We start from the raw sequence: 17,471 nt of genomic DNA on the forward strand, positions 1-17,471 counted from the left end.
GGAATGACATGATTTGTTCCATATTTGGTCTGAAGCATCCTTGGGTGAAGGGGGAACCAATTTTGAATAAACCGTGGGTCTGGCCTGCTAGGGGCCTGAGGGGCAGGGCCCAATAGGGGAAATGTAGCAAATTATTCTTTAAAATCCTTCTTCTTCTGTATGAATGAAACAATTTGGTCCATATTTGGTGTGGAGAATCCTTGGGTAAAGGGGAACCAATTTTGTATAAACCCTGGGTCTGGCCCCCAGGGGTGGGGCCCAATAGGGGAAACAGCAAATTAATAAAAAGATAAAACAGAAAAGGAAACACAAAATCAATTGTTTACCACAGGTAATTAATCCATACATCAATCAAGATCTCTATACAGTACCTGGTAATATGCTTGCTTGACAGAAAAGATAGATTTAGAAGCTAAAAATGCTATCATACTTCTATCTATGTAATCAGGACAGTACTTTCTATTCACTGCATACAAAACTGCAGATTTTCTGTTCAGCGACAGATGAAGCAACACTAGCACAAGTGAATGTTTTTGTATACGTTTGGTACACACCGAATTATTACAGTGTATTGGTACAAGATAATTGCAGAAAACGGTAGTAATGCATTGAGAAGCCCATTCAAAATAGTGCCTAGCCTTGATGTCAATAATTACATCATTAGATCTAGAAAATGCACCACACGTTAAGATGTTAAATCACGCACTTTGTTGATGCAGAAATTATTTCGTCACAGCAACAAACAAAACAATTAATGCTTTTCTTGATGAATACCATACATATTTCACTTATATTTAAGTATTGAGGTTGATTTTTTTGTATGAAAAGAATATCTTTTGCAAACTTTATGAATCCGTGTAGCGTACGAAAGTCTTTTGAAGCATTTGGGGCCCCATCTTGGCTAGTCAAGTGTTCGCTTCGTATACACTTCGCTTCGTATACACTTCGCTTCGTATACACTTCGCTTCGTATACACTTCGCTCCTTAAGTGACTGTATACGAAGCGAACACATGGCTAGCGAAGATGTTGGGGCCCGGCTACAGGTTGTGTTCTTTTTTTTTATATCTATGGCATTCTGCTACCACTAGCCCTCCACCACTGGGTCGCAGGTTCGAGGCCTACGTGGGGGCAGTCGCCAGGTACTGGCCCTAGGTCGGTGGTTTTTCTCTGGGAACTCTGGCTTTCCTCCACCACAAAAACCTGGCACGTTCTTAAATGACCATAGCTGTTAATAGGACGTAAAACAGAAACAAACAAACAAACAAACATATCTATGGCTTTTGCCATTTGGGCCTTGGATTGTGCCGGCAATGACGGCGTTGACATAGGCAGATTGATTTCAAATAATTAACCAAAACATTGTTTGGGTCTTCATTTTCCATCAACTGTTGTTCAGCCTCATTAACTCCATCAAAATTCAATATTTCGTCGTTTTTTCCTAAATCAAAGTATGGTATGTCTGCCATTGTTGATAACTCATTGGTTAGAAAGCAAACAATATCAAAATATTGATAAACATCTTTTTTTTTTATTGTTATAATAGTTACAGGTATTTTTTCCCCAATTTTAAAATTTTAGTTTCATAATTTGTTATTATTCAATACATATTGTGACATGTAAACTTCTGTAAATCCAACGGAATCTACCAAAGATCAAAGGGCACCGGAGTTCTTTGATAATTTTCTTTTGAAGTTTCCGACAGCGAAAGTAGTTCTGGTGGGAGTGGCTTATTTCTATTTCTTTCATAAAATAAAGAAATTAATATTCCACCGATCAGATAAGAGTATTTGTTATGAAAACAAAGAAAAAATAATTATAGTAGAATATACAAATTTTCACTCATTCGTCACACTCGTAAAAAATATTAGAAAATTCTTCCATACTCTTGAAATATATATGGGATTCAACCAAACCATTATATAGCAATAACTTTAAAATGTCACCTAAGAGAAACAGATCTTTAAAAAACTTGTAGAAAGGTACTCTCGATCTTCATCAAGATGAAGGGCAGGAGCCCAAAAATCCTCAATGAATAACTTTCCATTACATATAGATTCTATCTTTTAATCTATTGTACATTCAACACCAACATTGATTCTTTTTTTATGTCTGTCCTAATTCCTACTGTCTCTGATTCACTTTAAATAAGGCATAGAAGTCTTCAGCACAGTTCTGCCACAGGTACCTGTCCATTGGCACCTGTAATATATAAAATAGGGGTATAGTATCTGTCGTAGGAAAACAAATGCAAGAAACACATGGTGTAAACAGTTCAGCTGTCGTTTTTTATTTCTTTTTAAATTATTACTATTTACAATACAAAATATTTTCTTGACGAGATGACACCTGGGCACATATTTACCATGCTCAGATCCATGTTCTGTGCTCTAGCCCAATTTCTTGTTCTGGTGATAAATTAATGAAAATTCAAATTTTGTCAATGATTTTGAAGAAATTAGGAGAGACTAAAGGCAAATATTGTTTCCATGGTTTATACTTGACTTTTTGACTGTGCTACTATATTGCTTAACTAAGAGTTCCACTGAAGCTGGTTAGAGCACAGAATCCATGCTGGAGCATGACAAAAGTTTCATAAATAAAGGCGCTGTTCTCATCAGTACATAACCCGTTTTGTAGTACTTACCTGTATGGAGTGACGCCTTGTTTCATCAGGTACTGTACACATTCTCTTTAATTTCTTCAATAACTGAGCTGGTGTGTTGAACAGGTAAGTCTCTAAATAGAATTATTATAAAACAAATTAAGTATACGTTTTGCCATAGTAATCTCTTTTGAGCAGTGGCATGGTTAACAAGAGGTCCAAGGGCTTTAGCGGTCACCTGAGTTATATTATAGGTACTTGTAGCTCAATTTCATTGTTTAGATGTACAAAATATGGAAAACAACATGTAAACAAAGTGAAATACAATACTTGTCATGTCAACAAAGGATAAGAACTTTAAAAACTATTCAAATAAATTATTTTGCTATTGAGAATTACACCCTCTCCCCAAGGGAGAGCAGATGACCTGGGGGATAATGAAATTTACAATTTAGGTAATGGTAATTTAGGTAGGGACCTTTCTATCCAAGAACAGTGAAACATCTGAGTCTGATGAAGATTTTTTACCTATAATCCCATTTGGGCCCCACCCCTCCAGCCCCTGTTCTGTACTTACTAGGGAATATCTCTGGATATACAAGCCTGTTTGGACAGAGTGGATAACAACCAAAGTACACAGCCTCCAGCCTGTTTGAAAAATGAGAGTCCATTTAATATCATATTTACCTAAATCTAACAGAGTGTATATACAGAGGAGTACAAATGTCAAATTCTAAAGGTGCAATCACATGTTTGTTTGTGCTACGATCAACTTTTAGCAAATACTAAAACATTCCATCCACTGTCACCAAACTAGGAGACAAACGATTGCCAGGATCAGGGCCTAAATACTACCAATAAGGGAGGTGGTAATTATAATGGTGCCATGTTCATGATGCTGGGGAAAGAACCAACATCCAATATGTGTCAAAGAATGTGTAGATTCATCTTCTAGATTTCAGGAGTATACCTAGTGGTACACAGAAGTCCTCTGATGATAATATAAGCACAGTAAATAAGAAAAGGAGAGAAGCAACTCCTCATACTTCTGCTGACTAGTGTTGGATCAGATAACATATCTGGTGATTGCTGCATGGTGATGGTAAATGATGGACAGGTTAAATAACCATGGCAATCATCAAATTACTGTGCTCTGATGATGGTGTGCCTAGCAGGCAGAAGATTGGATTGGTTTGGTTTGGTTTAGTATTGTTTAACGTCCTATCAACAGCTATGGTCATTTAAGAACGGCAGAAGAAAACAGGGTTACATTCACATATCCCGGTTGAAACGGTACAGGTGACGCAGAGATATTCCACGATAAACTAACGTACTTGGACCGTTCTATAAGCAGAGCTAAAAATGCAAAGTTTCGAAGAATAAGTAACTATGTATTAAGAATATTATGCCCTTCTTTCCACTGAATTACATAACGTATCTTAAAAACTACATCTGGCTTGCCAATGTTTTAGAAAGTAATAACGCAAACTAGCAATAGTCAGCATTTTAGTTTCAGTCAGGCACGTCTTGACCCCTCAATCTACAGTCGTTTTCTATACAGGTTCAACCGTTTCAACTGGTTGAACCGGATACCCGAAAGGGGCCTAGTTAGCACTGCTCACGTGAATATAGATATGGTAGCCTGGATTCAGGAGAAGATTGTCTTCTTTTGTTATTTATTAGTGATACATATAGAACACTTAGTTTGGCTAAAAGTCTTCTTATATAACTATGAACATACACAGTTTATAAATACTAAATACATGTACATGAACATTTTTGTATTTTCGAAATGAGCAAGCATCCCTCCAGTAAGTACATGTATATTCTTTATGAAGTTTATATTATTTTGAAATTTGAGGATTATTATTGTTTCAAAATAAATTTGATTGCAATGAATCCCTAGGCCTACTTTTACGACAACAATATTTTCAAAACATGTTTTAAAATAATTCAGATTATCATTTCATGGTAACCTGATATAAATAGCGATATGAATAGTAAAATAAGTATTGGTCTATTTGCTATTTTTTTTTCTATTTTATTAGTCATCAGAATAAAACAGTAGTAAAATGGATTTTTTCAGTGATTTTGTCAATATCTATTGTATAATACTGGTCCTCAAGATATGAATTCTGTCAATACATTCTGAACAATATACTGGTCCAAAAAAACAGAGATTTTGTCAATTACATGTGTAATGTAGTGTAGAAATGGTCCTCAAACAAGCCATTCATATTGATTTGTCTCGCCTGTGTGTAGAAATGGTCCTCAAACAAGCCATTCATATTGATTTGTCACGCCTGTGTGTAGAAATGGTCCTCAAACAAGCCATTCAGATTCATTTGTCTTGCCTGTGTGTAGAAATGGTCCCCAAACAAGCCATTCAGATTGATTTGTCGCGCCTGTGTGTAGAAATGGTCCCCAAAAAAGCCATTCAGATTGATTTTCCTCCCCTGTGTGTAGAAATGGTCCCCAAACAAGCCATTCAGATTGATTTGTCTCACCTGTGTGTAGAAATGGTCCTAAAACAAGCCATTAATATTGATTTGTCTCGCCTGTGTGAAGAAATGGTCCTCAAACAAGCCTTTCATATTGATTTGTCACGCCTGTGTGTAGTAATGGTCCTCAAACAAGCCATGCATATTGATTTGTCTCGCCTGTGTGAAGAAATGGTCCTCAAAAAAGCCATTCAGATTGATTTGTCTCGCCTGTGTGTAGAAATGGTCCTCAAACATGCCATTCAGATTGATTTTTCTCGCCTGTGCACTGCTTTGACCATCAATGCAGATGTCAAGTTTGGTTGGTCTAGCACTTGCAATTTCAGAGAAATTAACTTAAATGCGAAAACTTAATGTTGATGGAGATGCTGACAAAGTCAATGGACCATGAAAGTTATGCTGCATCCAGCATTTGATGCATGGGTTGAGATGTAGTACCTAATTAGATGCATCTATGATCTGAGTTAGGTTGGTCTGGCACTTATACTTTCAGTGAAACTAACTTAAATGCAAAAACTTTATGTTGACGTTGCCGTCGCCAGAAAAGCAACATCTTAGTCACGCTTCCGCTACTTAGTGGCAGCGAGACAAAAGCAGATTCTGTCAATATATATAATGTTAGGACTCAGAAAACGAAGACAATGGATCTTACATAGAAACACCATAGAACTCGTGCAAAGCTGTTGACACTGCCACATCAGCCTCTGACAATATTCTGTAAAAATCTTCCTTCTTCTCCTGGTATCCCCAAGCTACAATGTGTGATGCCAGGCGTTCCTTAGCGACAGAAAATATCTCTAAAAACAAAAATTAAAATCACATTTACATGTAAATTATAACAGTCACATGTTAACCATCTTAAGCTAGGTGTTTCTTTTACCAATATACTACATAATTCCCATTGAATTTGTATCAAAGTTTATACAGTAAATTTCGCTTCAAATCATTTCTCATTTGTCAGAAGTGTAGTCAGGGGGAACTAGAACACTGACAGGTCAGTAAGGGCCCCGTCTTTAGGCAATATAACCCCCATAATCATCAAGAAGCAATCTGCCCATAAAGCTGAGCTTGACGTTTGATATTTGGACTTCAAAAAGAATCACAAGGAAGCAAAATATACATTTTTCATGTACTATGATGTGAGTCTTGTTTCCTTCCACCTCTATATTTGCTGGGCGAACAGAAATGTAAATACCGGAGCAATACTCATTTGTTAGCTTTGATTTGTTTTATTTCACCTTTTATACCTCCTCCATCATGAGCCAGGGTCAAAGTCAGAGATCCACTTTGTCTTTGACCTTTGGACCCAAATGACCTTGACCATTAACCCAGTGACCCTGATCTTTGGTCAGTTGACTTATTCTTTAATTCTGACCAACTTTGCTTCTTAATATCATAACAAAATGTTCATTAGTGAAAAATACAAAACTTGACCTTGACCCTTTGGACCCCGTAACCTGGACCTAAGGTCAGTTGACTCAGTATTAAGTTCTGAACAACATTGCTTCATAGTGTCATAATAAAATGTTCATCAGGGAAAAGGTACAAAATTTAACCTTCACCTTTGACACAGTGACCTTGACCTTTGGTCAATTGACTCCTTGTTTAATTCTGAGCTACATTGCTCCAAAGTGTCATAGCGAAATGTTCACCAGTGCAAAGATACAAAATTAAACCTTGACCTTTGACCCAATGACCTTGACCTTTGGTCAGTTGACTCCTTGTTTAATTCTGATCAATTTTGCTTCATCATGTCATAACAAAATATTCATCAGTGAATGCAAAATTTGACCTCGACCTTTGAATCTAATGACCTTGACCTTTGACATCGACTTTTTACCTCAGTATGTTTTCTGTTTAATTCCCAACAACTTAGCTCCATAATGTCATAGCGAATTGGTTTACCAGTGAAAAGATACAAAATTTGACCTTGACCCCTGGCCCAATGACCTTGACCTTTTGTCAGTTGACTCCTTGTTTAATTCTGATCAACTTTGCTTCATAATGTCATAACAAAATGTTCATCAGTGAAAAGATGTAAAATTTGACCTTGACCTTTGAACCTAATGACCTTGACCTTTGATCTTGACTTTTTACCTCAATGTGTATGTTTGTGAACTGAACATCTTGATCAAGTTTCATGTACATCGGTCAATAAATACCAAAGTTATCAGCCAGGAACAAAATTTGTGGACGGACAGACAGACAGACAGACAGACAGACAGACAGACAGAGTGATTACTAAAGGGCACCCGTATCTCCGATAAGGGGCCCTAATAACTACGACTTACTACGTATGCACATCATTCATATAGTTTATTGACGTTCCTATTTAGTATTACATTGATGTAGTTCAGGCACAGAACAAAGGCATTCATTCATAAATAAAATCATGGAAATTATTTATGTTGTCATGTATATTTAGTTAATCCTTTTATGATGTAGGTTTAAACAAAACTATTTATTAACCCGAACATGACATAAACAGAAAACCTGTTTTTCTGATGTTTTTTAAGCTGTCAAAACCCGAAGGTGACCCTATTTAAATGTCCAAGTGGTATGGTTTTACAAAGAGGAGTGTTTAATAAAGATATATTTGTAACTGACACTGCTTTTTCTTTACGAAAAGTGAGATAATCGTCTATTATTTGTTGATTTCATAAAAATATGTAGCTTAAACACTTGCTGAATTCTGGAAGTGCCCTATGATCGTATGTGATCAAACAGGCTCGTCCTGGAAGTGCCCTATGATCGTATGTGATCAACTAGGCCTAGATCGACCTGGAAGTGCCCTATGATCGTATGTGATCAAACAGGCCTAGATCGTCCTGGAAGTGCCCTATGATCGTATGTGATCAAACAGGCCTAGATCATCCTGGAAGTGCCCTATGATCGTGTGTGATCAAAGAGGCCTAGATCGTCCTGGAAGTGCCCTATGATCGTATGTGATCAAATAGGCCTAGATCGTCCTGGAAGTGCACTATGATCGTATGTGATCAAAGAGACCTAGATCAACCTGGAAGTGCCCTATGATTGTATGTGATCAAATAGGCCTGGATCGTCCTGGAAGTGCCCTATGATCGTATGTGATCAAACAGGCCTAGATCGACCTGGAAGTGCCCTATGATCATATGTGATCAAACAGGCCTCAATCGACCTGGAAGTGCCCTGTGATCGTATGTGATCAAAGAGGCCTAGATCGTCCTGTAGTTGTCATCAGCTCATTACAGTGAAACACATGTTAACTGAATCTGTATAGGAAATCACCTGTGTTAAGATATACCACTCTTAAAAATACCCGTTATAGTGAAACACATGTTTACTGAATCTGTATAGGAAATCACCTGTGAAACACATGTTAACTGAATCTGTATAGTTAAATCACCTGTGTTAAGATATACCACTCTTAAAATTCCCCGTTATAGTGAAACACATGTTTACTGAATCTGTATAGGAAATCCCCTGTGAAACACATGTTAACTCAATCTGTATAGTTAAATCACCGGTGTTAAGATATACCACTCTTAAAAATACCCATTAAAGTGAAACACATGTTAACTGAATCTGTATAGGAAATCACCTGTGTTAAGATACCACTCTTAAAAATACCCATTAAAGTGAAACACATGTTAACTGAATCTGTATTAAGAGACCACCTGTCATAAGAGGCCACTTTATGGACGCCCTGAAGGTGATCTTTGAAAATAGGTTTGACTGTATATGTAATTGAAACACATAGCAGTAGTGAGTTTTCCCACCTGGATTGTCAGTAAACTGTTCTCCCATCACAGAAACCCTGAAATTTAGTCCTGCTTCCTGCAGCTGGAACAGCGCATTGAAGAATGTCTCTGGGTCCTTGTCATGCTCCCTAGAAACACAGTATCAGAATGCAGTTAATATAAGTTAATGATCATATCTACACAAACCTATGGAAAGACTGAATTTCTTTTGACTTTAATACAATTATGTCCTTTTTGACTGCTAGTGAATTACAACATATAGGACCAAGGTACAAGTTTTGGTAGTGTTTGAATTGTTCTTAAAATCTCACCACTACAATTTCTAGACAAATACTATGGAGTATCTTTATCTTTAAAGTTATCTTTAAGATTACAAAATAAAAACAAAAAATTAGTGATTACATAATCATGTACTGTGAAATCACTAATTTTCGTGTGTTTTTTTAGTTTCATAGATTTTGTGGATAACCTTGATCCACGAATTCATAGGTCCCCAAAATGGTAGCTTTTAGGAAACCATGAAAAGACTAGGGGCGATAAAGGTAATTTCTGGCTTCATCAGGGATTTATAATTAGTTGTTATATTTAATTTGTAATCTGGAATATTAATGAAGTATGCAAATATGAAATTTCAACTTCATTCGACAAATGGTTTAGGAGATATGGCATTACAAAGAGAGACATTAACCCACATTTTCATTATAAAATGTGCGAATATTGTCTGTTGTGCACTATTTGGTTGAAAATTGGCCATTTTGAAGGAAATCAACTAAACACTCTTCAATGTTTGAAAGCCTGTGTATGCAACAAACAAATAAATACTTGACATGCTTCAACATTGTCATACCAGTGTTCATTCTTAGAAAAGGATTTTTTGTTTGTCCCATGTGGAGGCTTTTATTTCTACATGTTAACTGTCAAATTTCACCATATTTTGGCTATTTCTGCATAGCAACACAATTTTGTTGCTATGGCAGGGCATCTCTATGCATGCACATTAGAAAAATCTGCACCAAAAAAGGTAGCCCAATTAACCAATATGAGGTTTATGATAGAAATTGGGAAATAAATTCAAGTTGATTTTTTAAACTTTTTATGAGGCTAAAATTTAATGACCCGTAACGCCCAAAGTCCTTTTGGCCCTACGAAAATATCTGATTTCACAGTATGTTGTCTTCATCAAAAGTAACATAACATATATGCCTCAATGAGATGTCATTCAGCTGATTTCATGGCGATTTAACATTTACCACCAACCCATAGAGACCAATAGAGGACTGAGGAGAAAGATTTCTCACATAAAAACTAATAGAGGATAAATGCATAATACTGCATCTTACATGATCAATACCAATAGAGGAAACAGATGCATCACATTGTGTCTCACATATAGAAACAGAGAGAGGAGAAAACATTTGTCAATATAGCATCTCACAATAGCAAATCATTTGGGTTTGAATTGAAGATGATTGACTGATTCCCTGAAAAGCAGTTAGGGTAATAATGATTCAGAAATAATGAACACAGGAACCTCACGTGTGTATAATGGTGGGAAAATAAGCAGAGTGAGAAAAAAAAAAAAAAAGTACTTAACAAAATTTGACACTATCATGATACATGTATCAGTGTTGAGGTCCCAGATCAGCATCCATATAAAATATTTTATCATTTTAATGTGTTGATGATAGAAGTGGGTGGGGTCTGATAACATCTGGCTACACTACTGAACATCATTACCATCTATGTGCCCAAACAATATGGAGAGGTCCTGTCTTCCGCCGCTTGGCATCTGGTGGACATGACCTCTCATCAGAAGGATTTCCATCCTCAATAGAATGCACAGGCATATCACACTTGACGTCCTTTGAGCCACAATCCTCAAACTTATCTCCTAAACAAGTCCTAGTTTTTACATCAGGATTACATGATGAATTCTCCTCTTCTTCCTTTCTGCTCTCATCAATAGATGTAAAAGTTGGTTTGTTCTGATGAGTGTGAATAAACTTTTCTCTTGGAGGTAGGTCTAAGGGAAAGTATAAAACCTGACACTTGGGTCGAATCTTCTCCGGAAGACCTTTTGGTCGATAATCTGGAATTGTTTTTAGTGTTTTATTTATGGATGATAAAAAACTGTCCATATTGAACTGGGAGTTAAAAACAACTTTATCAGCAACTAAGCTGAAATAAATAAAACAAATACAGGTGGAAGAGTTTGAATTAAAACACCATATTTCTTTTCCTCGTTTACAAAAGAAACAAATTCTCTTTAATCATTTACACAGAACCCATTTGAATTTATTTTACACATCATAACCATGATTTATATGAGGACAACTGCTCAGCATAACTATTAAGAAATATCTAGCTAATATAAAGGACTATGTATGGTTTGGGCCTTTTTCGGCCTCCAAATTCATCAAAATTAAAAATCTGCAATAGAACTTTCAAACGACTGTTTATCTAATTTTGAATATTTCCCCAGTACTATTATGTAAACATTTATTTGTGTTTTCAATTTTGGCTGCCATGGTACCCAGGTCATATTTGCATAAATTATTGAAATTTGATTATTCAGTCAATTTTGACAGGTCTTCACCTAGTTTTTCTCTTAGCTACCATAGAGCGCACTCTTGAACAAACTTTATATTTCTCCTAAACATGTATTACAGGTGCCTACACATTATCCATTGATATTAAGTTTGTTCAAGCATGCGCTCTATAGTTTCTAGGAGAAAAATTATCCAAAATATCACTGAGTATTCAATTTTTTCTAATTTATGCAAATTTGAACTTGTTACCATGGCAACAATAATTAGAAATATAAACAAATATTTTCATGATAGTATTTGGGAAGTATTCGAAATTAAAGAAACAGTCATTTCAAAGTTCATTTTAAGGTTTTGAATCTTGATGCATTTGGCAGCCAAAACAGGCCCAAACCATACATAGTCCTTTCTAAAATAAAAAGAAGGTAAAAAGGTTTCACTATCTAATCATTAACATACAACTTTTGACATAAAGCAATGGACTTATAGCTATATAACATACTCACCAGGATAGTATTTGATTATAGGGGTACTGAAAGTCTCGCTGCATCTTTTTCTGGACAGGGTAGACAAGCTGATTTTCATGGAAGTAAAGAATTTTTCTCAGACCAGACAGATCTGGACGCAGGGCTACCAACTCAGCCAAGTTTAATACACTACTTGCAAATAATACCCTAGAAATATAATAATTATCACGTGTTAGAGATGTGACAAAGTAAACATATATTGAATAATCAACGTTTGACTAGAAATGTGACAGGAAAGTCTATTATGTATATAGATATATCTTGTACAGGTGGAAACTTCAGTATGGGTATTAAACTTCACCAGACTATTTGGGAGTTATATACACACGTACAATGACCGATAATTTTGTAATTAAACTGTGAGCTACATGTAAATGAATTACAGGATTTTAAGTGATTACCAAAACACATTAATGTTAAAAGTTAATACATGTTTACGGTATCTCCTGACTGAGATATCTTTACCTATAGTTACTGGAGTATGGTATCTCCTGACTGAGATATATTTACTTATAGTTACTAGAGTACGGTATCTCCTGACTGATATATCTTTACCTATAGTTACTAGAGTACGGTATCTCCTGACTGATATATCTTTACCTATAGTTACTAGAGTACGGTATCTCCTGTCTGAGATATCTTTACCTATAGTTACTGGAGTACGGTATCTTCTGACTGAGATATCTTTACCTATAGTTACTGGAGTATGGTATCTCCTGACTGAGATATATTTACTTATAGTTACTAGAGTACGGTATCTCCTGACTGAGATATCTTTACCAATAGTTGCTTGAGTATGGTATCTCCTGACTGACATATCTTTACCTTTAGTTACTGGAGTACAGTATCTCCTGACTGAGATATCTTTACCTATCGTTACTTGAGTACGGTATCTCCTGACTGAGATATCTTTACCTATAGTTGCTGGAGTACGGTATCTCCTGACAGAGATATCTTTACCTATAGTTACAGGAGTACGGTATCTCCTGACTGAGATATATTTACCTATAGTTGCTTGAGTATGGTATCTCCTGACTGACATATCTTTACCTTTAGTTACTGGAGTACAGTATCTCCTGACTGAGATATCTTTACCTATAGTTACTGGAGTACATTATCTCCTGACTGAGCTTTATCTTTATACCTATAGTTACTGGAGTAGGGTATCTCCTGACTGAGATATCTTTACCTATAGTTGCTGGAGTACAGTATCTCCTGACTGAGATATCTTTTCCTATAGTTACTGGAGTACGGAATCTGCTGACTGAGATATCTTTACCTATAGTTGCTGGAGTACGGTATCTCCTGACTGAGATATCTTTACCTATAGGTACTGGAGTACAGTATCTCCTGACTGAGATATCTTTACCTATAGTTACTGGAGTACAGTATCTCCTGACTGAGATATCGTTACCTATAGTTACTGGAGTATGGTATCTCCTCACTGAGATATCTTTACCTATAGTTACTGGAGTACGGTATCTCCTGACTGAGATATCTTAACCTATAGTTACTGGAGTACGGTATCTCCTGACAGAGATATCTTAACCTTTAGTTACTGGAGTATGGTATCTCCTGACTGAGACATCTTTACTTATAGTTACTAGAGTACGGTATCTCCTGAGTGATATATCTTTACCTATAGTTACTAGAGTACGGTATCTCCTGACTGAGATATCTTAACCTTTAGTTACTGGAGTACGGTATCTCCTGACTGAGATATCTTTACCTATAGTTGCTGGAGTACAGTATCTCCTGACTGAGATGTCTTTACCTATAGTTGCTAGAGTATGGTATCTCCTGACGGAGATGTCTTTACCTATAGTTGCTAGAGTATGGTATCTCCTGACGGAGATGTCTTTACCTATAGTTACTGGAGTACGGTATCTTCTGACTGAGATATCTTTACCTATAGTTACTGGATCACGGTATCTCCTGACTGAGATATCTTTACCTATAGTTACTGGAGTACAGTATCTCCTGACTGAGATGTCTTTACCTATAGTTACTAGAGTATGGTATCTCCTGACTGAGATGTCTTTACCTATAGTTACTGGAGTATGGTATCTCCTGACTGAGATATCTTTTCCTATAGTTACTGGAGTACAGTATCTCCTGACTGAGATGTCTTTACCTATAGTTACTGGAGTACGGTATCTCCTGACTGAGATGTCTTTACCTATAGTTACTAGAGTACTAGGAGTGTAACAATGCATCGAAATATCGATAGATTGCAATAAATCCTTCCCAATATCAATGCATCGATTGGATATTAAAATTCAATATTTATTGCCGATTGTTCCGTCAGATATCGATTGTTTCAATAGTTATTAAAATCCTCTTTTCGGAACCTTAAACATGTAAATATTCCGGTCTGGGAATTCCCCCGAAAATGTCCGAGTCATCACTACATTTGTTCCGCATCGCTTGTCGCTACACTGATTTAGGGGAGGTCCCTCTCTGAATTCAGACAATCTTTCCACGGCGGGCGACATTGTAACTGCTCAGAGGTCCGCATTGAGACCTGACTATGTGGACAAGCTAATCTTTCTAAAGAAGAACTGGAAACTGTATGTTGAACAATGAACAATACTAGTACTGAACTAGAGGCGACAAAGCTCTATAGAAGTTTCATTCTCTTGATTCTAAGATGGACAAATAAAAACTAAAGAGCGAGTTTAAGTTTCAATCATTTGTGGATTTTTATTATTTTTAGATCTGTATTTATCAATTATAAACACAATGACAACTGACAAATAGAAACATATAAACCAGGCAGTAAGTTGTTTTAGAGAAACCCTAGATAGCATTAATTTACATTTGAAATTCGTGATTTAAAACATAGTTAACATACTACGGCTTAATGTTATCTAACCAATAATATTGCAATTGTGAAATTGGCCGCAATAGTCACCCCTATCTAAGAGTACAGTATCTCCTGACTGAGATGTCTTTACCTATAGTTACTGGAGTACAGTATCTCCTGACTGAGATATTTTTACCTATAGTTACTGGAGTACGGTATCTTCTGACTGAGATATCTTTACCTATAGTTACTGGGGTACGGTATCTCCTGACTGAGATATCTTTACCTGTAGTTACTGGAGTACAGTATCTCCTGAGTTGCTGGAGTACAGTATCTCCTGACTGAGATACCTTTACCTATAGTTACTGGAGTACGGTATCTTCTGACTGAGATATCTTTACCTATAGTTGCTTGAGTACGGTATCTCCTGACTGAGATATCTTTACCGATAGTTACTGGAGTACGGTATCTCCTGACTGAGATATCTTTACCTATAGTTACTGCAGTACGGTATCTCCTGACTGAGATATCTTTACCTATAGTTACTGGAGTACGGTATCTCCTGACTGAGATGAAGAGCGGATGTACGAGCCCTCCAGTGCCATTTCTTTGCGGTCATGGTTACTTTGACAGATTCTGTGAAGTGTGAATGCAGAAGGTCAATCAGCTGCCGATGAGAGCCTCCATAAAATGGTTCTACCATCAAAATCTCATCTGCCATCTGAAAAAAGTGGTTTAGTAAGTCCAAATTATTCTTGTTTTGACCGAATATTATTTTGAAAATTTGGTAGAAAAGGCATAGAGATTTTATCAAAACATTATTTAAATTGATATTCCACTTAGAAGATTCCTGGAAACTTCTAAAACATGAATTTGTGATATATATATATAAATACAGTATACAGGGCGATTCCCTCTAGCACAGAACTAGAAGGCGTCCATAATCCCACATGTACAAGTGTACAATTACATTCTGCCACAGTACTATAGTAAACAGGGTAAGCCTGACCTGGGTGATTGCTGGTGACTGGTTAGTTCAGTCGGTTAGAGTGTCGACCTGTATAGCGTTTGGAGATCCCAGGTTTTAAATCCAGGTCTGCCCATGATGCATATCTCTGCTTCCTGTTACACTAGTGGTGCCTGTGACAAACTCGAACCTGGTTGTAAATATATTAGTATACTTTGATCGTCTTCGGGGGCAAAGCCTATATACAATCAAAAAAAGGATGCCGAAAAATGTAGCAGAACTGGACTAGGTTATAGTGTGAACACCAGACAATTTTTGGAATGGATTATCTATGTTTTGTTTACTTCTTGAAGAACTCGTATAAAGGGTTAGATCAGGTCCAGTACACTCTGTCGGTTGAGCTATGCTATAAAGACCTATATAGCTATTTTCACCTGAAAATTATAGCTGTTTCAAGCTATATTTTCTAAGATTTCAATTTTCATTAAATTAAAGCAAAGTCGCATAAAACAATAAGGTTTATGGTAATGTTGACTACAAAAAGCATACATTTAGATGTTTATTTTCATTTTTCATAAATGTAAAATTTCTGATTTTTTTACATCATTATTTTTTAAAAAGAATACTGAACTGTAACTGTTACTGTTAGACCACAGACTTAGATACTCTAATACTGTGGTTAGACTTATATTTGAAGTTTTTTGTTATCAACCTAATGATAAAATCTTCTTTTAAAAATGATTTTGTTTCATTTTCCTTAAAAAATGAAAAACACATGAAAATTGCTCAAAAGACCTTTTTCAGAGAGCTATTATTTTCCTGGTTTCGTTTTAACAAATTTTATTATATATATAAATAAATATATATAAATGGATAAGATAACAGGCTAGGCCTATATCAATCTTCTCCATGATGGTGTAAGTACATCATCATAACATGTATGATATTATATATATTATAGTTATACATGTATATATGATATCGATTATATATATACATGTAATTAATAAGCTATTTATATTATTGTATTCAATTCATACACTCAATCATACATTCATATAAATAACTACTTACACTCTCTATACAGACTCGTGTCAATATTCATTCACTATATGATATTTATAATATTATCTAAAGTATCTGAAAGAGCTATTATAACTGATTATACCATATATAGGTGTTTGAAATTCTGACTGTAAATTGAGATAAAAATCATATAAAAAATAAGGGTATTACTATTCTTTTTTATATAGTAATTCCATTATTTTTTTTAATTGATTTTTATCTCAATTTACAGTCAGAATTTCAAACACCTATGATTATACAAATGTACATGTGGGTCTTGACAGCTCCAGTCCATCGGCAGAGTGTACTGGACTTGTAGATATAACAAACCTGAAATCATTAAATGATTAATTGCAACAGTGGCGGATCCAGAGGGGTTTTTTGGGCTTCAGGAAACCCCCCCACCCTGAGAATTTTCTTTAAAAATCATATATTTTACCATTTTCCTCAATTTTTCCAACATGGAAACCCCCCAGGAAATTTGGAACCCCCCCAGATAGGTCTCTGGATCCGCCACTGTGCAATACAAATCTACGTTAGTTCCAGCAACGTTAAGACATATTCGTTATTACAGAGCACATAAACTAAATTAATCAAAACAAGAATATTAACAATTGTTACCACTGAAGAGAGACGTTTAAAAGCTTCCATTGTAGATATATATATACATGTACTGTATCCTGTTACGGAGTGTCTTCTTCCGTTTAGGCTCTAAA

At 35.9% G+C, this 17,471-nt stretch overlaps 1 protein-coding gene across 5 annotated transcripts; it reads right to left on the minus strand.

Annotated features, from left to right (window-relative positions):
* Positions 1–1,253: 1,253 nt before the first annotated feature.
* Positions 1,254–17,461, minus strand: LOC110443324 (glycosyltransferase-like domain-containing protein 1). 5 transcript variants are annotated; one of them, XM_021487490.1, is made up of 10 exons: positions 17,377–17,461; positions 15,733–15,880; positions 15,260–15,444; positions 11,897–12,064; positions 10,582–11,022; positions 8,863–8,972; positions 5,757–5,901; positions 3,181–3,251; positions 2,646–2,737; positions 1,254–2,200 (listed from the first exon to the last, which is right to left on the minus strand). In XM_021487490.1, the coding sequence occupies exons 3-10, from the start codon at positions 15,442–15,444 to the stop codon at positions 2,123–2,125; spliced, it is 1,290 nt and encodes a 429-aa protein (XP_021343165.1). In that variant the 5' UTR covers positions 15,733–15,880; positions 17,377–17,461; the 3' UTR covers positions 1,254–2,122. The 5 variants fall into 5 exon arrangements, with proteins under 5 accessions (XP_021343165.1, XP_021343163.1, XP_021343167.1 ...); XM_021487488.1 differs by lacking the exon at positions 15,733–15,880 and having other exon boundaries at positions 17,377–17,452; XM_021487492.1 differs by lacking the exons at positions 15,260–15,444; positions 15,733–15,880; positions 17,377–17,461 and adding an exon at positions 15,125–15,155 and having other exon boundaries at positions 1,255–2,200.
* Between the last annotated feature and the right edge of the window lie 10 nt (positions 17,462–17,471).

This window comes from Mizuhopecten yessoensis, unplaced genomic scaffold, assembly GCF_002113885.1.
Source record: "Mizuhopecten yessoensis strain PY_sf001 unplaced genomic scaffold, ASM211388v2 scaffold716339, whole genome shotgun sequence".
Taxonomy (NCBI): Eukaryota; Metazoa; Mollusca; class Bivalvia; order Pectinida; family Pectinidae; genus Mizuhopecten; species Mizuhopecten yessoensis.